The sequence below is a fragment of the Podarcis pityusensis genome, assembly GCF_964106645.2.
Source record: "Podarcis pityusensis genome assembly, chromosome: 6".
NCBI classification, from domain to species: Eukaryota; Metazoa; Chordata; class Lepidosauria; order Squamata; family Lacertidae; genus Podarcis; species Podarcis pityusensis.
This window is the reverse complement of record NC_138030.1, coordinates 95,718,745-95,742,124: the sequence shown is the minus strand read 5'-3', so window position 1 is coordinate 95,742,124 and position 23,380 is coordinate 95,718,745. Positions and strand designations below refer to the sequence as shown.

The following is a 23,380-nucleotide window of genomic DNA, read 5'->3' as shown; positions in this document are numbered from 1 at the left end:
AAAGACGCTTCTATGTATCCAAGCTATTTTCTGCAGCCAAATATCTCCCATTTCTCAATGTTGTGGGACTGTTTACAAAGGAGAATAACTAATTGTTGGAGTAGAGAATTTCCATTACACAGTAACTGCAGGAAACCCAGTGGCTAGATTTTGATGTTTTTTACGTATTGTTGCAAGCCACTTTCCTTACAAGGTCACATATTTTGGCTGGCACATTGTTCTACTTTCACCAGACCATGTAAGGAGAAAATAAATACGCTAGAGATACAGGAATTTTGTCAGGAGTGGCACCCCACCTTATCACCTCGGTTTCTTCATTTCTTTCAACCCAGGCAGTTGGAGCAAGGCTGCAGATTTGCATCTCTTGGCTTAAGAAGGATGGCGAAGGCTTCTGAGGTCAAAATTTCCATGGAAAGGGGTGACTCACAGAAAGGGATATTCTGAAACAGGGATTGACAGATCATGTGGGATCTCTCCTTTGTTTCCCCCCTCAAACTCCAGGATTCTTACGTGGTCTAGGGAAAGCAGGCAACCCACAGTGATTGTCCTGTTCACAGAAATATGATAGGAAATGCATAACAATATGTGTTTAATGAACAGGACCTCAGTCACTGATGAGGAATTATTTTTCCCATTGATTACAGCAGGGAAGGGGAACCTCCATCCCCAATGGCCTATGGTCATTGGCTTGTGGAGCCATTTTGGCCAAGCCATGGCTCACTTGCCCTATGCCTGACACAATACCTGACCTCAGGTGTGGGGCAGGTAAAGATGCAGCTGGGCCAAAGGGGGATTGTAGCCAGTGGGTGGCACCAACAAAGCCCTGCGCACAGTGCTCTCCAAGCACCAAGAATCAACAGGACTTCAGCAGTTCCATGTCTGGTGCTTTGCAATTCCTGGTGGTCAGCTGATCAAGGTTGCTTTATCCCCTTGAATATTTAGGTTGCCCTATTAAAAACTTCTCTCAACTCTAGAAATATTTCAACAGGTTCCACATTAATTGGGGTGTTAAGTAAATTTTTGCTTGGATGCCTCAAGTAATGCTTATAAAATAATTAGGCAGCATGCAGTGAAAATGCATGAAACCAACGGCCACCAAAGACCTAGGAGCCAAAATTCATGTGACAATAAATTGAAGAGTCACCATACCAGGCACATTTGGACATCTGAGTCCCACTGCTCTGGAGCCCTGTTTGAAAACAACCACAATAGAGGTGTGTCTTGGATGGTTGCTGACTTGATCTCCACTTGATTCCCACCAGTTCCTTTAACTCCAGACCAGGCCAGATCTTGAGCCAGGTCTATTAACCCGGCCATTGGATACACGCGAGCCCCCAAATCCCTAACTGGCTCTAGAAGCCACCCCTTCACCCCACCTCTCGCTGCAGCCTTGAATAAAAATGTCAGTTTTATGACCACTCTCATATGACTTATTTCCTCTTAGAAAATTGAAGCAACAATATGGTTGTTTATGTGAGGTGAGCCAAAGAGCTGTGTGACGCTTTGCAGTGGTGGTGGGATTATTTCGTTTCAGACATCAGAGGATGGATGGGTGTTTTCCTTTGTGGGACATCGCTGTTTCTTTTCCCACTTGGTTCTTGACAGAAGGAGCATGTTTACGTCCCTGTGTTGCTAGCTGAGTGGATGGAATGCGCCCTTCTTGGAAGCTTGGTGTGCCTGATCTCCCACGAGTAAGATATTCCTACTCCATCTCCATCTTCCCTAACCTGCACTCTTTTGACCTCAACTCCCACTAGGACCGACTCTGCCATTAGAAAAGGTGAGGCCACTGCCTCAGGTGGCAGAAGCCCCCAAGGCAGCCCCCCACAGGTGCCTTGCCTGCCCCACCACCTCTACCAGTGGTGAAGAAATGGCACCAACATTGGCACAGATTTCGAGTGAGGTCATGTCCATTTGAGGTAAGACCTCACCCCAAATGGGCACCATCTTGCCTGAAATTGACTCCTCCAGCCACGGCCGATGCAGCAGGGTGTGTGGTGGCAGCAGCGGCAACGGAGCATGTGGTGGAGGCAGAGGTGGCAGCAAACAGGTATGGTAGTGGCAGCGGGAGTGTCAGCAGAGCAGCATTTGCCATTCTGCCTCAAGCAGTGAAACTGGAAACCCCTAATTCCCATCACCCCTAAATATTGTGGTACGGATGGGAGTTGTAGTCCAAAACCTCAGGAGAGCCCAGGTTGGGGCATCTGCTTCTGGCTTCTCCCAAGTTGCAAGGCTTAGGTTCTGCACTGATGTTCAGCCTTCCCTTTAGGTCCCTCTTCACCAAAAAAAATATGCCTAGAATGTACTGAGCATGGACTGATGTACCTGATCAACATCCCAAGCCATCGGCCCTGTCCTCCGAAAGGAGCTAGGCTGCCTCAATGTGTGTGCTGCCCGCTAGTTCACAAGCAAGAGGGAATCCCCAGCTGATGAAAAGTCTCAGCCTGAGTGAAAAAACATAGAATCATAGAATCATAGAGTTGGAAGAGACCACAAGGGCCACTGAGTCCAACCCCCTGCCAAGCAGGAAACACCATCAGAGCACTCCTGACATATGGTTGTCAAGCCTCTGCTTAAAGACCTCCAAAGAAGGAGACTCCACCACACTCTTTGGCAGCAAATTCCACTGTCGAACAGCTCTTACTGTCAGGAAGTTCTTCCTAATGTTTGGGTGGAATCTTCTTTCTTGTAGTTTGGATCCATTGCTCCATGTCCGCTTCTCTGGAGCAGCAGAAAACAACCTTTCTCCCTCCTCTATGTGACATCCTTTTATATATTTGAACATGGCTATCATATCACCCCTTAACCTCCTCTTCTCCAGGCTAAACATGCCCAGCTCCCTTGGCCGTTCCTCATAAGGCATCGTTTCCAGGCCTTTGACCATTTTGGTTGCCCTCCTCTGGACACGTTCCAGTTTATCAGTGTCCTTCTTGAATTGTGGTGCCCAGAACTGGACACAGTACTCCAGGTGAGGTCTGACCAGAGCAGAATACAGTGGCACTATTACTTCCCTTGATCTAGATGCTATACTCCTATTGATGCAGCCCAGAATTGCATTGGCTTTTTTAGCTGCCGCGTCACACTGTTGGCTCATGTCAAGTTTGTGGTCAACCAAGACTCCTAGATCCTTTTCACATGTACTGCTCTCAAGCCAGGTGTCACCCATCTTGTATTTGTGCCTCTCATTTTTTTTGCCCAAGTGCAATACTTTACATTTCTCCCTGTTAAAATTCATCTTGTTTGTTTTGGCCCAGTTCTCTAATCTGTCAAGGTCGTTTTGAAGTGTGATCCTGTCCTCTGGGGTGTTAGCCACCCCTCCCAGTGGGACATTAAGGCAGCAAGCAGGTTTGGCAGCAGAAGGAAGACACCAGGCCAGGCTGCTCTTGGTGACTTAACAAATCTCAAATCTCCCAAGTAAATCGACCCAATAAACAATGACAGCAGCATTCAGCCAGCTGGAGTGGGGCTAGCCAGTGCATTGCACGTAATGTTTCATGTTTCATCTGCCTCCTCTACAGAAGTTATGGATGTTTGCTTGATGCAATTAGTTCTTTACCCTCAGGGAATGAGTTTGTTCCCTTGAGACTATGGTGGATGGCCTGGAGAAGCAGAGAGAAGCAGATGGACAGAGCCTTCAGGGATGTGATAGCTGAGTCGCTCCCCCAAGGTGGCAGCTGCTCTGCTTTTGTGGAGAATGAGAGATTCGGGAAAAGAGGGCGTCAGTCTGTGGGAAATGAATGGGAAATGAATGGGAAATATGATGTCTTAGAAGGGACACCTTTCTTGGGGGACAAGCAGTTACCGTCTCATGGCAAGGATATGGAGGGATCCTGGTAGTGCAGGATTGCATTGCTAGAGACTTCTGGGGTGGCGCCATCGGTAATGGTGGATTCCCTCTGATCCGGAGGGACTGGCTCCGCGGAAAACGGGTCTGTTCCGCTATGGCGAAGCGGGGACCCTTTAAAAAATCACAGGCGGATGAAGCCTGTGACCATGGGACTCGGCGGGCACCTTTCGCGCCCCCCCCCCCAATTCGTAAAGGAACCCAATTACGGGCTCCGGAGCGAAGAGGGGCTAGTGGCGCGGTGCTGAGAGTCAACTGCTTCTTCCGTGGAGCGAAGCTGCACAGCCGTTGCCGGAGAGCGCTACCTTTTTCCTGGGACAATTTGGCTACAAAAACAACTACCCGTGAGCAGATCAAATTTGGACAATTGGACTTTAAACAACGATCTGTGAGTAGAACGGAAAATTGGATTAAGAAATTCCTCTTAATTTGGCACTGAAGCGGGAAGGTCTAAACAGGAAGTCAGCCTTCCGTTTCTTGTAGATAGATTAAAGCAAAGACATGGCAAACTAGAGTGTAGAAAATCGTTTGTAAAGGATCAACTTTCATCATTTAAAATTACTGAACCCCCTTCGGAAGCAGGAGAAGAGGGGGGATTTTTTCCGGATTGTTTAAACCTGCAGAAGAGAGTGTAAAGAAAAGTAATTTTCCACCGTCTTGAACCTGGGAGCGGGGTGTCAGGACAGACGTTTTTGGGAAGTTCATTGACTATAGACAAATGTTTTTGACAGACAGTTAAAAGAAGAGAAACATAGTGATTCCATTGTCCTCTTTCGCATTTTAAAGGAACAAATATTGACAAAATATCTGAAAAAGGAAACTTTGTTGTTAGATCTGCTGTTAAAAAAGAAAAGAAAAGAGTTGGATACAAATAGAAGTTCTTCCCCTAGAGGGAGCTGGTGAAACTGTTATTAAATTTGAACTGGGGAGCTTCGCAGCTGCAACAGATTAAGATCGTGGGAACAGACTTCTGACCTTGCATAACAATGTACTCAGAGGCTCTGGTGCGTGCTTTCTGCAAGACAAGTGCTTTATTGGAACAGTTACATGAGAAGACAGATTTGATGACTGTTGCGATCAGAAATTTTGGACAGGTAGTGGGTATCTATATAGAACCCACTCAGGAATCAATTCAGGAGTGTGCTCTGACAGATGAAGGAGGACGTTGTGGCTGGACCCCGGGAGGCAGAGATGGAGGGAACCGTGGCCCAGCAGGAACATGAGTTGTTGGATCTGACGAATGAACCTGGAAAAAGCCAGATTTGGAGAGATAGAGTCTTGTTTGGCTTGGAGATGGGGGGCTGGATAGACCACCCTATGCAGGGATGTTTTGACTTTTCAAGTCTGGCGTTGGGCCGGGAGGAGTTTGGAGTTGTGGGGGTCCTCAATTTTGGAGGGACCTTGAAACATGCTTTTAAATACCACATGGAGTTCAGTGTGGACTATGGAAAAGGGGCTGATCTGTCGAGAAGGGACAAAAATACTGTCAAGCTGGAGTCTCCACGAGTGAAAGGAGCAGAAGACAAAGTAAAGTACAGGTATAAATATGAAGAAGATCTGCGGAAGGGACATGGAAGAGACTTAAGGGCCTTGGACATAAGGTTACCAGGTTAATGAACTAGATGGATGGGATAGAAAGGACTGACAAAACCCGAGACCAGGAGGAAGAGACGTTGGATGAAGATTGGAGAAAGTTTCAAAAATTCTATTTAGGAATGTTTTCTAAAATTAATGAGTATTAGAAAAATGTTGGAACAAAATTATTTGGCTTTAGCAGAAATGTTAAAAAGAACTATGCAAGAATATGTTATGGTTATGAGAAATTGGTATAAATAAGACTTAAATTTTAAGTTTTAGGGTTTTTTATAGTAAGATAAGGTTAAAATAGATTAAGGTAATTTAATGACAGAATATTATGAAAAATGGGAAGGATTTGCTGTGATAATTAATAACTAGAATACAAAAAAGGGAGGGGTGAGGAGGTCGATGAAATAAGGCAATGACAGTTAAGGATTTGGGAATATTGGATCTGTTTTTAAACTTTTGTGGTTTATTTTTGTTTTTTGATTTTGATGTGTTATGTGTTTTGTTTTTGCTTTTTGCTTTTGATTTTTATCGACTTGTATTGTTTGATTGCCGTTTGGTTTTTCCTTGTTTTTTTCTTCTTTTTCTCTTTGTTTTTTCTGTAATCTTAAAATTCTTAATAAATATCATTTTTTTAAAAAAAGGATTGCATTGCTAGGTGCATTGGCATGCAGACTGCCTGGTGACTTGGCTGCCTGGTACAAAGACTGCAGATGTTGTGCATCATCTAGATAGCTGGGTAGACGGGGCTGGGATGAGTCAGTGGTCATGTGGGCATCAGTGATGTGGGAAACTAGTCATGCACTTCTGAAAGTGAAATTTAGGTTGCTTGTTTAGCTGACTACCCCTGCAAAGAATCACACAGGCCAAACTTTAAACAAAGAGGAAAAAGAATCCCTATTGTATAAACAATTGTAAAGGCAGATTTAAGAATCATATTTCTTTGTCCAGGCCCTGGACACCAAAACCAAAGGGATTTTTATTTCTAGAAAACAGCAGACAAAATTATTGATGCTCCCAAAACATGGAGGGGAGGGGAAAGGCCATGCAAAGCTAGAGCTTGTCTAACCAAGCTTTAAAAAAAATATCCCTAAGTACTTAAGTACCTCTAGTACTAAAGCTATACTCTAAACCAATTCTTTCCCATACTTTTTTTTTAGGTTATGACAATATTTTTTGAGGCAATAAACAATTCATCACACAAGTCTCAGGTGCCAATGTAATTTGTGTCAATGTACCGTAATTTGTTTCAAGAAATTTGACTAGACTTTTCCCCAGATGCCTCAGGTCTCCCCTGTGGCACCAGGAATGAATATGGATCTGACCCCATTGCATTTACAGGTCCTTTGTGCCTACGCCATGTCTCTGTTCAAAGTGCCGACCGCAGTAGCTTGGCAGCAAAGCACTTTTCTTGTTTTCCTTGTAGACTTGGTGCCAGAAATGTGCTGTTTCCATCGTTCTCAGAGAAGATCAGAGCATACGTTGGATAGCAGTTGAGACAGCAGGGCCCCTGGAGAGCTGCTCCTCGCCCCTTTGGCCCCGGGCCCTTGAGCCGCAGGTCAGGCAGGCAAGGGAAGCTCCCACCATTCAGGACAATGGGGCCATTTTTCTTAATTTCTAGCTGAGAGCAGTCGGTTGTCCCAGTGGGAGATGTGCTGGAGGGGAGAATTCCTAAGAAGCATGACTTCCTCTCCTCCCTGTCCATTTGTTCACTGCCAGTCAAACTGTAGGATTTATTCTGCACACACTCTGTAATTCTTTTCCCCAAAGTATCTGTTAATGATATACCTCTGATCATGAATGAAGTCCAGGAGCATGCATAGTACGGGTCAGGACATTTAAATAATGAAGGCTTAGTTCTCACTAGGGCCGGTTCACCCATGAGGTAAACTGAGGCAGGCCCCCACCCCACCCCTCCCCTGCCTCCATGGAAGAAGTGGCAGCTTCTGACAGGAGTTATTTGTGGAATTGGCACTGCTTGCTCGTGTCCACAATTGTTCTGTGGCATCCACAAGACATTGTCATCATCAAAATGCCAGCCAATACTTTCTTTACAATTAACCCAGATTTCCCCTTATCCAATATTCTGTGATTCTATATGTGTGATATAGTTGGGATTCTTGCATTGCAGGGGGTGGACTAGATGCCTCTCAGGGCCCCTTCCAACTATTCAATTCTATGATTCAATAGGTGAAAATGCAGTCACAAATGGTGTGGGAGCTTGTTAGCATTTGGGGGCAGTTTGCCATTTGTTTGATGATGTTTTGGTGGGTGGTCTCTATTGCCAGGCCCCCACTTCTGTTCACTACTTACCGGAGCACAAGCTACCCATTTTGTTTCCAGTGCCCACTTCCCAGAAATACCAAAGGAAGACCTATTTTCACTTATTGCCAAACACTTGGTTTGGATGAGATATTATTTCAAAGACCTCTGAATAGTAGATGTGAGGGATTCCCCAGGAGGTTGTCATCATAGAACATACATCAAGCTTTAAAATAAACAAATAAGCATTAATATAGAGTTCTTGAGCAAGATTTATTGATTGCTCTTGTGCTACTCCTCTATGTTTACTTAACAGAAAAAACAAGAGAAAATGGATATGTCCCCCCAAAGCGAAAAGAGCGGAAGCTTCTATTTGGCCCTTGTGAAAGGATAAGACTGGTAATGTTTGCTCTTGCAGACGCAGGTCCAGGAATAGTGAAGAGGTATAGAAATGCAGGAACATGAACACCTGTGCACATGCCCAGAATGAAATAGGTTGGTGGAGGGCAGGGGAAAGGATTGAAAAGCAGAGCCCATTCTGTCAAGCTGCACCCCCTGGTGTGGATGGCAAAGCACACTGAGCTCACCCAAATGGATCCGTCCACATGGCCACTAACCTTTCAAGCCTTGTCTAGATGCGGGAGTAGCATCACTTTGCAGGTGAATGCAGCAAATCATGGAAGAGATGGACTGGAAATGCAGTTTTTGACCACCACTAGAGGGGAAAAGAAATCCAGTGGGTGTACTGGTGCTTTGACTTCAAGGGTTCGTAATGGTAGGCTGGTGAATGCAAACATAACTTGCCTCTTTAGTTTTATTATATTAGCCACTTTCCCCCTGAAGGGACTTGCAGAACTTGAATCCAAACAGCAAGGCCTAATGATTTGTAATCTAATTAGCAACGGGGGCTGATTAACCTCCTGCTTCTTTGTTCTGATAGGCAACAGGCATGTCTGGGTAAACATCAGCCAAGCCGTGAGTTGCTGATTTGATTTTATTTTACTGGAGTGCTGAAGCCTGATGAAAAGTTCTATAGGAATTAAAAGCTTGTTTTAAACATTCTAGGGCAGTGGGGTGGGGGGTGGGGGGAGATCAAAGCCTCTATTTTCATATTTTCACTGGATTTTCCCATCTCTTCAGAGCAGAAGATCTGGTGCCTGTCCAGAGTAAGCAGTGCAGCTCAGTACAAGAGCTGTCCGTTTATCTAATGTGCAAATAAGTGGCTCCAGAACAGATGTCTCAAGGAAGTAAGCTTAGGGTGCAATCCTATATCCACTTACCTGAGACAAATAAGCCCCACGGAACTCAAGAGAGACTAATGTCTGTGTAGACTTGTATAATAGCCACATAGCCAGGTCAAGCCACACATTTACAGAAAGGGTTGGACAATCACTGTGTGTTTTTCCTTTATTGCTGTATCTGCCAGCACGTTTGTGTGGCATATCCACTTTGGCTTTGTAAATAACCATTGTAACTTATATGGAACATCCTGTATTAACAGAGCCATACTATGTGACCATTGTGTTTGGCAACAAAAGCAGTTTCTAATACTAAGTAGAATGATGCAGCTAAGACAATGCAACAACATCCTTTTATAATTATAAATGCCACCAGCCATGGGCAACATTTGTTATCCTTCTGTACTCTTTACACTCTTTCACCTACATGTTTTTATATTGGAAAAATAGGATATTAGCTTAGCTTAGTAGTTTAAAGATAGATGCTGCCTTGAAATGTCAGTAACCAAAACACCCGAGTCGTCATCAACTTTCTATCTCTCTCTCACACACTTGCAATAGGGAGATAATAATGATGCCTTATAATGATTGCCGTAAAGATTACGACAGTATAGTGTTACATGCATCACATCAAACACACTAAAGGCACTCATTGAGATTTATTGAGAGCCAATGTGGTGCAGTGGTTAAAGTGTTGGACTAAGGACCTGGAGTCCCCAATAACAGCTCAGTCAGTAGAGCATGAGACTCTTAATCTCAGGGTCATGGGTTTGAGTCCCACATTGGGCAAAAGATTCCTGCACTGCAGAGGGTTGGACTAGATGACCCTCATGGTCCCTTCCAACTCTGCAGTTCTGTGATTCTGTGAGACCAGGGTCAACCATGAAGCTCACTGGGTGACCTTGGGGCAGTCACTGCCTCTCAGCCGAACCTCCTTCACAGCGTTGTTGTGCAGATTAACTGAAGAGGAGAAACACCATGTACGCCACCTTGAGCTCCTGGGGCAGGGGAAGATGGGATATAAATGCCATAAAACAAAACAAACAATTATTAGACAACCGAAGAGCATTGTTGTCAGAGGATAGCAGGCCAGAAGATGAGCAGATGAAGGAGCCCCTGGTGTTATTAGACTCTGTCATGAAGGGGTGATGGTGGAAAACAAAAGGGCCCCTGCTATGTGTTGAAAGACATCCCCCCTGAAGGGCATCATGGAGCCCAGCAGGCTAGTCTTGTCCCACCACACTGGCATGCCTGACCACTACAGTCCTACCATCCCCATGTTTGGCCCGCATGTTGCAAGGGTTCCAATCAAAAGTTTATATTATTGTTTTAAAAACCCCAAGGGAGAGCTCCCACATTACATGTGGCTTAGACTTCTGTCCACGATAGGTAATCAACAATGTATTTTGGCATCTCAAAGATGGACAGATTTGCTGAGGTTTGGGCTCTGCAGAGAAACATCAGAGACCCAACGGCCCTTTCATCCCACCATTGACAATTCTTGCCCTCCCCCCCCACTTGAGAGTAGTACTTCATGGGTCTGGCAAAGAGGCCTCTAGTTGTACCCCCCCCCAAAAAAAAAATGAGTGCACAATAAACCAGCTAGATTTTAAAGTGCTTACTGCCCCCAAATTATTTGCTTTGTATTATGACTAAGTAAGGTGGCTGTGCATCCTACTTTACAGAGGACATTCAGTCCTCTAATTTGAAGGGCTGTCAGAGTTCTCTACAGTGGTACCTCGGGTTAAGAACTTAATTCGTTCCGGAGGTCCATTCTTAACCTGAAACTGTTCTTAACCTGAAGCACCACTTTAGCTAATGGGGCCTCCTGCTGCCGCCAGAGCACAATTTCTGTTCTCATCCTGAAGCAAAGTTCTTAACCCGAGGTAATATTTCTGGGTTAGCAGAGTCTGTAACCTAAAGTGTGTGTAACCTGAAGCGTATGTAACCTGAGGTATCACTGTATTTGAAGGTGCTGTTTATCTGAAAGGCTGTCCAGGAGTGGGGGCAGGAGGGCCTTGAAGTTGACCATCAACAATTCACACCTGGACAGCAAACTGAGCAGGCTCACATGTATTGCTTTTCTAGGTAAACTATAGCAGTCATTTCTAAATTTGCATCTATACATATAAATTACCATATGCAAATATAAACCTCATTTATGTCTTCAAGGTTGGTGAAATGTTTCATCTTTTTAGGGAGGGGAATGCAAAAATAGCCACCATAACAATCAGTATCCCTGTGTGTATCTGGAAGAGCGTTGCTGTCAAATTGTTTGAGCATCCCAGCTCTTCACTGCAGAGAACAGCTGTGGTTTGTAACAGAGACAATTTCCTCAGCCAGACTTCCTACAACAGCTGGCAAACGTTCAAGCCTGAGGTTATGTGGCTGGTGCACAACAGGCACCCTCAAGCGTCTCTTGCCTTAAATCCCTTTAAGACGTCTTTGTTCATTCAGAAATCAAGGTGTTTTGGGAGGATATCCACACAGAATTGGAAAAAATGTTAAAAATATCTTTTAATAGGAAACTGGAAGCTTTCCTTTTGGGAATCACAGACTCGGATATTCCTAAAAAGGCTAAAGAGATCTTATATGCTACGGTCACAGCAAGAGTTCTCATTGCGGCAAATTGGAAAAGTGATAACGTCCTATCAAGATGAGAATAGATTCAAAAATTGGCAGAATACACAGAATTAGATAGCATGTCAGAAAAGATAAAAAATAAACCAAAGCAGGTATTTATCTCAAAATGGGAAGTGTTTAAAATATATTTGAAAAATAATATTAGTAGTCTAAGGTCATACGCAGCGTTCGAATAATTTCAGTAGTAGTGTTAAAAATGTGATAAAACCAATGAATGGATTAAGGGATATTGAAATTGAACAAAACTTGTTATGCAATGGCAGCGAACAATTAATACAGAATCTGTAATAAGGAATAGAAGGGAAGTCGGGTAGATAGAAAAAGACCACTTTTGTTTTATGTCTTGAAGGATATTAGTTGATGTATTAATTCTTTTTTTCCATTGGTGGTAATGGAAGTTTATTTTCTTTTTCTGTATGGTGTGTTAATGCGAATGGTAACAATAAAAGTCTTTTTTTTTTAAAGACTTCTTTGTTCATTCATTTTCCCACAAAGTCCAATAAACTGATGTGTCTCTCCAGGGGGAAGGGCTGTTGAGAGGCCTTTGGGAGGGACATCCTTATTTTTCAATGGGTGAAGGAGACAGCAGGCTAAGGTGCTGTTAGATCTGATGACGCAGGAAACATGAGCAGGATTCCCTGCAATATACAAACATACACACATCCACACCCCTCCATGGTGTATTTCTCAGCACTTGGTGGTGATGGTTGTTTTTAACCTTTTCTCTTGCACTGCTTTCCTGATTAAAATCACCCTGCAAAGCTGCTCTTTGCATTGTGGAATTAGATTAGGTGTGACACCTATTAAGTTTCCTCCTATTTTGTCAAAGAGCGCCTTTGAGCAGCAATTTTAATCAATAACATGACACAGATAAAGGGTTTAATTCCCTTCCTCTGGAGGCTGTGGACTCTGTTTAGCATTTTTAATGTGTTTTTAAAAAAAAAAACAAAAAAACCATAGGTTTGACCTTTAGGCATACCTGACCAATGAATGGGTGGATAGAGTTACATCTAGGCAGTTTCACACCACAGTATAGCCCCTCCCCCCATACTCAATGGTGATATTCAATGATGCCTTACTCAGAGGAGATATATTAAAATTAAAGAACCTAACTGAGTTATGTGCATTAATTTTAATGGGTCTACTCTCAGCAGGATTACCATTGAATACCACCCAATGTGTTGGTGGAAAGGATGCTGTTTGCCCAATATTAGAAACAAGGAACATGCCTGTCATTGTGATGGCCACCGACACAGACATACTCAAATTCCATGGGGTCCTCCTCATCGGATGCTGAGCAATCTTGTTTCAAGGGCAGGGTTTGCTCTCATTTCAACATTCTCCCTCAGTGTAGCCTAACTTAATACTCTGCCCCCAGAAATGGCCGCCATTCGTAGCTGGATAAAGACAACAGTTTTTAAGAATGATGAGAGTAGAAGGAGAATGGCATTCCTTCCCAAGGTGCACACATACATATTTATTTTGTCCCACTTACACTTCTGGAAATAAGGTGGAGATGGCAGGGTGAGGTGAGTGTACCCACCAGAAGAGTGATCATTTTCGAAGTGCCTTCTGCTCTCTGGGAGGAAATATAACACTATTCTTTGTTTCTGGACCATTTTATCTGGCCAACCAAACAGTGGGATGTACTGAGGGACACCAAAGGCAGCAATTGTTAAAATTTCTGATTACAGTTTCTTTATTTGCCACCGTCTGTCTGCGTACATGTTCCCACCCCTTCAAGATAGCAGAATTGTAACAAAGAGACTAAACCCAAAGACCAGTGACTATATCTATGATAAGTAGTGTAAGCAGCATAAAAAAATTAAATTTGTGAGTCTGAAATCTTGCACTAAGCCAAGGATGAGAAACCTGTGGCCTTCCAGATGTGTTGGACTACAACTCCCATCAGTCAGCATGGGCAATGGTAAGAATGATGGGAGTTGTAGCCTTACCTGTATCTGGAGTGCCACGGCCCTTCACTAAACTGAGCACGATCCTGTGTGAGAATCTAGCGCAATCATAGCCACAAGAAGAGAAATGGGAAAGTCACAAAACAACCCTATTTATAGAGGTGAGTGATTTATGCACAACTCCCTTGCCACAAATCTGAAACTTGGAGACTCTGGAGAAAGTGAAGTCTTGAGTCCCGTGATCTTGCAAAGAGTCACCATATACCAGACAGGTGTTCTGTGGGTGGTGCAGGTGCTAACATTCCAAAAGGCATTTGCCTAACAGAACTGCGCAAAAGAAGGAAGGTCACAGAGAACACTCAGGGACACTTTATTTCATACTGGATAAAAAGCTGAGTAAATAGTTTTAACTAGTCATCTTTAAATTTGCAGTCGTTCAGTCTATGTGCAATCCAAAACACAATCCAAAACACAAATTACAGCATTCTAGAAATATATATGTGAATATATGAATATGAAAAATCCAACAGGAACATCTCCCAGTGAAATGAAAACAAGTCTCAGGAGACTGTAAATCACATTCATTCCAATGAGGAGTTCTAAGTGGAATTTGCCCATAATTTTTATATATTGTATAAACCTGTAGATAATAATGGAGAAATATAATGATATCACCAATAACATGTGCATTATTAAATGACAAAAGTAGGATAAAAATCTAACTTAACTGAAAATAAAGCTATCGCAACCCAAACGTCTCTGTAAAAGGCTCCCCAAAAGTTGGTGATTTTGTTGGTTTGTTTTTAATTGCAGCTTCCCTCCACCTGATTTGCATACCAGAAAGATTAAATAGAGGATGCTGCTCAACTGCACCTTATTAGAAATTCTGGGCTTCTGCCAAGGCTTCTGTGGTATGAAGTGGCTTATAACAATCTGGCTTCACAGGCACATTGTTAAAAATGTGCCGAAAAGGAGATTACTTTTTGCATTTGTTGTGGCAGCGCTGAAGAACAGCAATTCAAGCAATTCAAGGTAAGCCCCCTAAGGTGGGTAATAAATGCAAATACACAGTGCCAGAGTTCTTGCTTTGGTTTCTGAGGACTTCCTGTGCTGTCCAGGGCAATGATGCTTTACAAAATGGGTGTTCAGTATTTTAATTGGTCTAATCAAGTCAATGGATAACTACTGATATGGCAAGGTATGAACATGCTCAAAAGGAGAGACCAATCATGTTAATCTCAGCTTTTAAAAAATATGTTGTTGTTTTTTTAAAAAAATAATATAAAAATATTTTTAAAAGCTAAAACTAAAGCATGGTTGGTATTGAATATGGGAAACCCAGGTGCTAGAAAGAGAATGGGTCACCTGATGACATTCTACATAACTGATCATTAGGCAAATATTTTTCTTTACATTTAACACCTATAGATGTTTAGAGAAACAGATGGCCTGCCATTTCACAAAGAAAGGATCTTGAGGGTCTTCATTGGTTTCACAAGTTTATAGGTTCAGGTCTGAGGCCTTGAATCTGAGGTCGCTTCCAGACTACCTGAGCATTCAACCTGATTTGTTTGAATAAAGTTTGTAGGGAGGTTAGATGACACAGTCTGTTTTCTGAACATTCATTTTGATTTGCTTGTGCGAAGGTTATACAATGTTTTGTCAAGCAATTGTTCTCTCATGCTTTCCAAGGCATTTTCTTGTCACATTCCTTATTGGGCTGTGGATTCTGGAAACCAGTCAACCGGTGAACTCACATGGCAGCCTTGGACCAGAAACTCTTTTTCAGCCTAATCTGCCCCACAAATATTTGGGAGACAACACTTATTTGGGAGGATTTGGGAGGGTAATATGGACTCAAAGAGGGACAAGATGAAGATGTCATAATAATTTTTTAAAATATTGGATCATTTAGAGGCATCTTCCAAGATACGTTTTGATGATGTTGAGAAGCACTTGCCTTGAGCATCCATTGGGCTCTAAGTGCTTCTCTATCACAGACTGACTAAATTCTTCCTTTGATGAAGCTACTGGGCTCAACCATCCCTGATCCAATTCTGAAATCACTGTTTTCTGCTTGGGACGGGAAAGTGACAGGGGTGTGGGAACTTGCACGGAATCCGCCATACCACAACTGATTCAGGTATTCTCCAAGTCACCCAGAATGCACTGCAATCCTGATAAAATTGCTCCCTAATGCTTATGGTTTGTTTCATCTAAACAAACCATGAGCAGTAAGCCAAGAGCAAACCTTGGCTAATACACATGGTTTGTTGCAAGAGAAACATGACAACTTAATCTCTTGCTTCTTTCCCAGCAAGGAGAGAGAAGCAGAGGAGTACAATAAGAAGTTTTCAGTAGTGTGTGCAAGCATGCTGCTTGTTCACAGACCATAATTTGTTTTTAATTATGGCTTAAATTGATGTGTGAACCAGGTCTATACTGAGAAATCGGGGGGGGGGGGGAGCATAAAATCCTCATTCTCACGCTGTAATGGTTCTTTAGATGTTTGCCTGAGGCTAAACAATAAAAACAAACTGATTTGTTTTCTTTCTCCTGGGAAGCCTGACCCTTCAGCCATGTGCTATATTTTTATATTTTCAGCATGGAAACAATTTTTAGAAGTTATTTTTCTTACTCTTCTGAAAACAGGTTTGTCAAGCCTTTGTTTATTTCATTGTATGTCACATGCTGTCTTGTTAAGCTCTCTTTCCAGGACCCAAGAGAGGAGGCTGCTAGTTTAAACATGTTGACAAGCTCTTTATAATTTCAGAGGGAGAGAAACAGAACAGGTTCAGCAGGCTGCCTCATACATCATGGGCTGGAAAATCTGCCCCTAGGGGGAGAGGAATCTTGACAGCTTGTTCTGTTATCAGCATCTCAAGGAAATATGTGTTCCCAAAAATGGTCCCTGGGGATTAGTCAGCCTTTCCCACATAGTTCCCCACAAACAAGTGCATGTAACATCAGGGATCGCCACTGATGGATCGCATCAAAGCATGGGCTAAAACCAAGGTTGATTAATCACTCATTGTCATATCATTTCCCAGGAAAATAAGATTATTTAACCAATTTAGATTAGTTATTGCCTGGAATTTCCTTTCATGATGACTTTTTTTCTTTAAAGACTGCATCGTATGTCTTTATAATTTAGAAGAAAATAATTTGTTTATTGAGAAATTTAAGAAAACTGGGAATGCTGGTTCTAGTCTAGCACTTATTCGTAGTCTATGTAAAGCTATTTAAGTGCATTGTAATGAAATAGGTTGTAAAGCGGGTGTGTGGAAACCTTTGGCCCTCCAGAGGTTGCTGAACTACAACCTCTGGCACCTCTGGCCGTTAGCCATCCTTGCTGGGCTTGATGGTCAGGCAGCCCTGACCCTCAGACAATTACACTCCAGACATGGCAGGTGAGAGGAAAGGAACATGGTGGCCACAAAGCCTAGTGGTGCCAGATGAAGTTGAATGACTGCACTTGGTGAGGCAGCAGGTGGAGACTGGCTGTGCCTGGAGCCTGATGCATATGGAGGGTGGAACAAAAGGCCAAAAAAAAAAAAGCGTGTTCTTATACCTGACTCCGAGATTTTAGCCTTTTCGCCTAGAAGACCTGGTGAATGGGGCTAAAACCCTGAAACTTTAAGTCAAGCCCTTAGAAAGGATAACTGTTTATTAAGGTTGCTTATACACACTTCATACATTGCAGTCATTACTTTGCTTCCCCCTTCTGTATCCGTATAGAAATAATAGGACTGGATTGGTGCCTAATCCCACAGGACGTTCTACCCTGTCTGTAAAGGGACATAACTAGTGACTTACTGCTACCAGGAAAAGACGGAGTTAGGGCTGGCTAGAAATGAGCATCTGTTCACAGGATGTCAGCACATCTTGAAATTGGAGTGAGACCAAAGACTTTCTTCATGACAGGCAAGCTGTAATAAGATATTTTCTTTGGCCAAGGCTGGTTTAAGTAGTGGAGTGGCCATGTACATTCAGTGGGAAATGGTTCTAACGTTACCTTGAAATAGAATATTAGTGACCCAATTAGGTCTGTCCTGTGGAGTCTGACCAACAATAATGTAATGAACCAAATCTTTACACAGAAAAGCAATCTATCCTCCTGCTAGAGCTGCCTAAATTTTATATTTTCTTTTCATCTTGAACTTAAAAGGGTTTGGCAGCCTGCTTTTTATTGTGCCTTCTTTTTTCTTTTTCTTTTTAGCATTTAGGATTAATTCCCCCATCTTGACAATTGCCCAGATCTCAGAGTTTTCAAAACATAAGGGGCAAATGAGTCCTCTAGATATCTACACACACTTGATCTTAGGCAAAAGGCCGAGAAGCGATATCATGAACTGGTCAGTGGCAGAAGGGGTTTTAAAAAATGGGTTTTATGTGGGAAAAGGTGAATCTGGATTAAATGCGGGGGGAAATGAGCTGGTATTTTGATGTCAACAGCATTGTGTGGATGCTGTGAAAAAACATGCATGCATGAGCAGCACTTACTCCACAAAAAGATCCCTCTGGGATCACTCTAACAAAACTATTAAACAAATAATTTTCATTTGCGAAACCTTCAAAGAAAAAAAAATCAGAGGCACATTCACATTGTTTCCTGCTTGGCAGGGGGTTGGACTTGATGGCCCTTGTGGTCTATTCCAACTTTATGATTCTATGATTCTAACTCTTTTCTTTAAAAATTCAAACTTTCCTTGTATTTGAAGTAGTTCAACAGATAAAGGAAGAAAACATGTTATGGATAAGCATGCAATATTTCAATACCTGTGTCTGGGCAATGGAAAAACTATATGAAACAGGCGTGTTTGCACACCCAGGCAAGTTGGCACAATATGTCTGTTGTTAATTTCACACCAACGTATGTGTGTGCTTATGCCTGTAGCCCTGATCACATATTTTGAATAGCACAGATAGCTGTTCACAGAGTGGGGGGGGGGGGGGAGCTAGCTGGGTTTTTTGCCCTGGGTGAAGCCTCCAGAGGCACCATTGAGGCTCCCAGCCTGTGTGTGTGTGTGTGTGTGTGTGTGTGTGTGAAACTGGGTCTTTGACCCGGGTGAAATAAAGCCTAGTTTCGCCCCTGCCAGTGTCTGGGATGGGAAGCTGGATTTAGGGTAGTTCTTGCATGCTGTATAGCCGACTCATTCAGGGTATCTCCCCAGCTATGCATCCACAGGCTGGGATTGCAAGATGGTCCTTAGCACTGCTACCTTTTCTCTTCATTTGGGTTCAGATGCCTTTCTATTTCCATGCAGTTCACAGAAAGCAAAAATCTAGATAGCTTATAATTAGAATACAAGTAACACTAATTTTGAGGTTAAATGTTTAGGCTGAAATACCGCTTTGGCAAGCCTGCCCCCGAGAGAATGAAAAGACAAGACTTTGCTACAGGTATTTTCATCACAATTCAGAAAAGAATACTTCTGGAACATTACATATGCTCCTGCGCATGGGCTGTGCACTGGCACTGGGAATTATGTGGGTCCATTGCAGTTATTATAACCTCACTAAAGCTAACTTAGAAATGGAAGTAAATAAGAGGCCTGGGTTGCTAAAAACAAGCCACACTGTTTAGGCTGGAACGGTGAGATTTATTTACCTCTTTGCCTCCATTTCCAAGAGTTTTAGTGTGTTTTAGTAACTGCTACTTGGGGTGGGTATTTTGAAAATGATATAATTGCACATCCCTTCCCTCAACTCCAGCAGAACATACTGGAGTGACACCAGTTGCTGACCAAAAAACTATCACTTTCTCTTCAGCCTTCTTCATAGTAGAGCAGGCTTTGGTGTAACTTATGATCCACCAAGCCGCATGCAACCCACAAGAAGCTTGACAAACCTCTTGGCTTTCCTGCCTAATTCCCACATCCCCATGTCAACATATAGATAATTATTGCAATCATGAGTTTTTATACCATCAGTTTCATGTGGCAAATGCGTGTTTGAATGCTCCCTTAATTGACAAAGAGCTGTAATTTTCTGTCATATTCCTTGTTTGGTTTACTGAGGCATGCTAAGTGCCTGCTCTCACCCGATAACAATATATCTGAATAACATTCCCTGGATGAAATTGCAGTAATAAAATGACCTAGTGGATAACAAACTTTTGACGTGGGAGTATGTGAATATGATCTCAGTGAAAGAAATAAGTAAAAAGGCACAAGAGAGTGAATGTTATTTTTGTGGGCTGATGCGCAGCCTTTTCCTTTCTTATCTTCCTTATATAGCTGAGTCCTGCTGTATTCTCATGGCTACTACAAATGACAGGATGACCTATGCAGGTCAAAACCTGTTTTCTATAGTAATAGTCCTCAACCTTTTCAGACCAGGGACCCATCCTTAGCCCAAGCAGGCAATTGGAGACCCACTTTTTATTGTCACACCATATATTTTCATGGTGGTATTGCTGCTGCTACCAACCAATAGGTCCAGCTGCAAGTCACCAGTGGGTCCCAATGCACCAGTTCAAGACCCCACAACCTCCTTATATTTGATTAGACACAGACATGCGATGGATAGGTGATGGGATAATAAATACAAGTAGCATAGGTTTCAACAGTTGACATCTGTTGTATTTTAGGTAGGTGTGCCCATCTAATTACTTTTACTTTCTTTTTTTTGTAACAGTGATATTCATGGAGAAGAACAGAAATTTCAGAAATTGTAATATGAAATCATCTGGAACAGCAGAGAGACCAAAACAGTGTGAGCAAGACTTTTAACAACACAGCCTTTGAACTCTAGAAGCTTGACATATATATATACTGTATATATAAAGCAAAACAGCTACGCAGATGACTAGCAAACGCTGGCTACTGATAACAGGAGTAAGGAAGTAACAGCGCTGTTTGGGGTGGGAGTAGCAGTTCCCCGCACAGCTCTGCCACGTTGCTACTTTACTAATTCCTGATATATGTTGGAACGCACAAATCTGGGCAGAGAATCCTTCTCCATCAGCATGAAGATTCTCTTCTGGGCCAGGTCAAAAGTGCTCACAGATGGCTCCACCAGGTTCTTCATGGTCACAGATTTGGTGAAATGGTCAATGTTCACCTAGGTAAGAAGGAGGGGGGAAGTGATTATCTGTGGAAATTGAACCAATCCTGTTCCTTCACAGTGTTATTTAAAGCAAGGGAGCTACTAAAAATATGTTTTGCACTTGGATTTATGGCAGAATTGCCAACATGCCTCTCCCATGCAAACGAGTCAGATGGGTGGGGTGCAAATTATAAATAAATAAATAAATACTGGTAAATGTTTGTAACAATGGCAAACATGAAACCAGGAATATCAGAAATTAATCTGGGCCATAATGCAGTGAACATCTAGAACACAAATGCAAAAATAATTAAATATTTGAATTTATTTGCAATGTAGATTGTGAATTTTTGCTACAAATATAAGTTATGAAGCTACCACATTCTGATTCAGTCTTTTGGACTTTCAGGTGGAGCATTTTCTGAACCCTGCCACATGAGATCCTTTTAGCAGGGGATGCCAGGAATTGGACCTGAGCATTGAGCTCTTGGCTCTTCCCTAGAATAAGTACATGAGTCTTGGTTGTGGGCTGTATGTGGCAGATGTAAAATTTCAAAGGATACAAATTTTAACTTGAAAATTTTGGCAGAGCCTGTTGAAATTAGCAGGCTTTGAATTAGAGCAAAGTTCTACTACAACTTTAATTTATGGTAGATATTCAATTTTTAAAAAAATTAAAGGTGTAAAAGTAGAGTTCCCAAGTATATTGCATGATGACTGGGAAGCAATGCTGTAACTGTCACTGCAACAGCAAATCATTATGATATACAGTCAGGGGATAGTTTAGAGAATTGTCTCGTGATTTGGGGGATAATATTGTGAGGTCATTCCACCAGAGACAACTCTTAGCATACAGCAAATTTATGAACTCCTTTCAATGCAAATAACTGACCTCTTTGGGAGCCTCACTTTGGATAAACTCCTCATAGATTTTCTTGGCCTTTTCAGCCATTTTAGCAGGCACCTTGATTTTCTTATAGTCTTCACAAGCAATCCAGAACTCAATGTTCTCCTCGCTAAACTCAGATTGGAGGAAGGTCCTGAAGCTAGCAAGCCCGTCTGCACAAAGAAAAATTGGGGAAAGGTCATCATTTAAAATAATGGATTCACCATAATCCTTTCAAATAAGAGAGAACATTGGCTTCCGACATGGAAAATGCAGATTCCCCTATTCAACATCTGTATCGCTTTTCTTCCGTTGGACCTACAAATTATATCAGAACGGGGGGGCCACCAGGTGGCGCATTGGAAGATGGCCGACAATAACATCTCTCTGACTTCCGGTCGGCGCCAGCGTTTAATGGCGGTCCTCGCTTCGAGCTCCGGAGGAGGACTGCTCCGCAAGTTTGGGTCTGACCCGCTACGGCGAGCGGGGGACCCCTAAAATCACAGGCGCTGAAGCCTGTGAACAAGGAGACTCGGTGGGCACCTTTTGCGCCCCCCGGTACTGTGAAAGAGCCTTTTTAAAGGCTACGGAGCGGCATCGGGGGTGAGCGCGGTGCTGAGAGTCGCAACCCAGCCCGTGGAGTGAAGCCGCGTCGCCATGAACGGAGAGCGCCGATTCCTTCCTGAACCAGAAATTCGACTGTAAACCCCGTGAGTAAGACGGAGGGACTGAACGGGACATTTAAATTTAAATCCTGAAATTTGGCTGAAAACGGGAAAGGCATAAATTAAGGAAGTCTGCCTCCCCGATCTGCATGGCAATTAAAGCAACGAAAGAGTAAAGCTGCATTTGAAAGAAAATTATCTTTGAGCTGTCAAACCTGACATTTGACTTAAACTTCCCCCCAGCAAGCAGGAGAAGGGGGGAAGAAAACTGGACACTGTTAATCTGCCTGAAATTAACTGAGGAAAAAAACATCTTCCACTGCCAAATCCCCAGGACGGACTGCCTGAGTAAGGCACCGGGAAAGTGAACTGTCAGTTTAGACTGGATACAAAGTTGGGGTTTTGTCTGAGACAAAGTTACGGGACTTTAATGGAATTACTTTGTTGAACTTGTGACTATACTGAAAAAGTGCGACAGAAACTTTTACTGTGGACTCTTGGATTTTTTGTTGATTGCTCTATGTTTCCTTGTTCTTTCTCTTTTCACTTGGATACAATTAAATGCTCCCTCTAGAGGGTATAAAGAGAAACTGTTACAGTGAAAAAGAAACAGTGGGATTTTCCACTTGCAAGTCTTTCCTGTGAGAACGACCTTGAGGATATGAGTGGTCCAGCAGAAGAGATAACAACTAGATCCAAAGCAAAACAGACACAAAAGAAAAGGGGCTCAATACCCGGCATACCACCAGCTGCACAGGAAAAAGTGGCAACAGCATCTATGGATTCAATGACACAGGCACTGCTCAAAATAAACCAATCTTTAGAAGCACTGACAAAGCTATCTACGGAAAATTCAAAAAAATTGACAGAACTGACAGCAAGATTGGACTTGAATACTGCAAGTGTAACATCTAATACAGATGTTCTTAATTCAAGAAAGCTCTGAAACACGAAAGATTGCTGAAAGTGCAAAAAATACTGCAGAGGAGACAAGGGAGGAGCTTGTGCCGATTACAAAAAAAGTGAATGAACATGATGCAGCCCTATCTTTGCTGGAATTACAGAGAAAAGAGAGAAATCTGAAATTGAGATTGGTTCCCGAGAGTGAGGGAGACAGCCTTGTGGACTTCCTTACACAGAACTTTACGGAATTTTGGCAAGAGGAGCTGCAGGAAGAAGAACTTGAAATAACAACAGCTTTCCGGCTGGGCAGGAGGCAAGGTAAGAAGCCAAGGGATTGTTTGATCACATTGAGATCCAAAGGAGAAAGAGATAAAATATTGAACTTGCATTAC

General features: G+C 42.7%; 1 protein-coding gene across 1 annotated transcript in view; it reads right to left on the bottom strand.

Annotated features, from left to right (window-relative positions):
* Nucleotides 1-13,838: 13,838 nt before the first annotated feature.
* Nucleotides 13,839-23,380, bottom strand: part of LOC308479901 (regulator of G-protein signaling 5-like) — a 33,822-nt gene continuing 24,280 nt past the window's right edge. Inside the window, exons 4-5 of the mRNA XM_081010901.1 lie at nt 21,427-21,593; nt 13,839-20,549 (exon numbers count right to left, since the gene is read on the bottom strand). Of these exons, the coding sequence (XP_080867027.1) occupies nt 20,388-20,549; nt 21,427-21,593 (329 nt within the window). The 3' untranslated portion in view covers nt 13,839-20,387. The remainder of the gene's footprint in view (nt 20,550-21,426; nt 21,594-23,380) is intronic.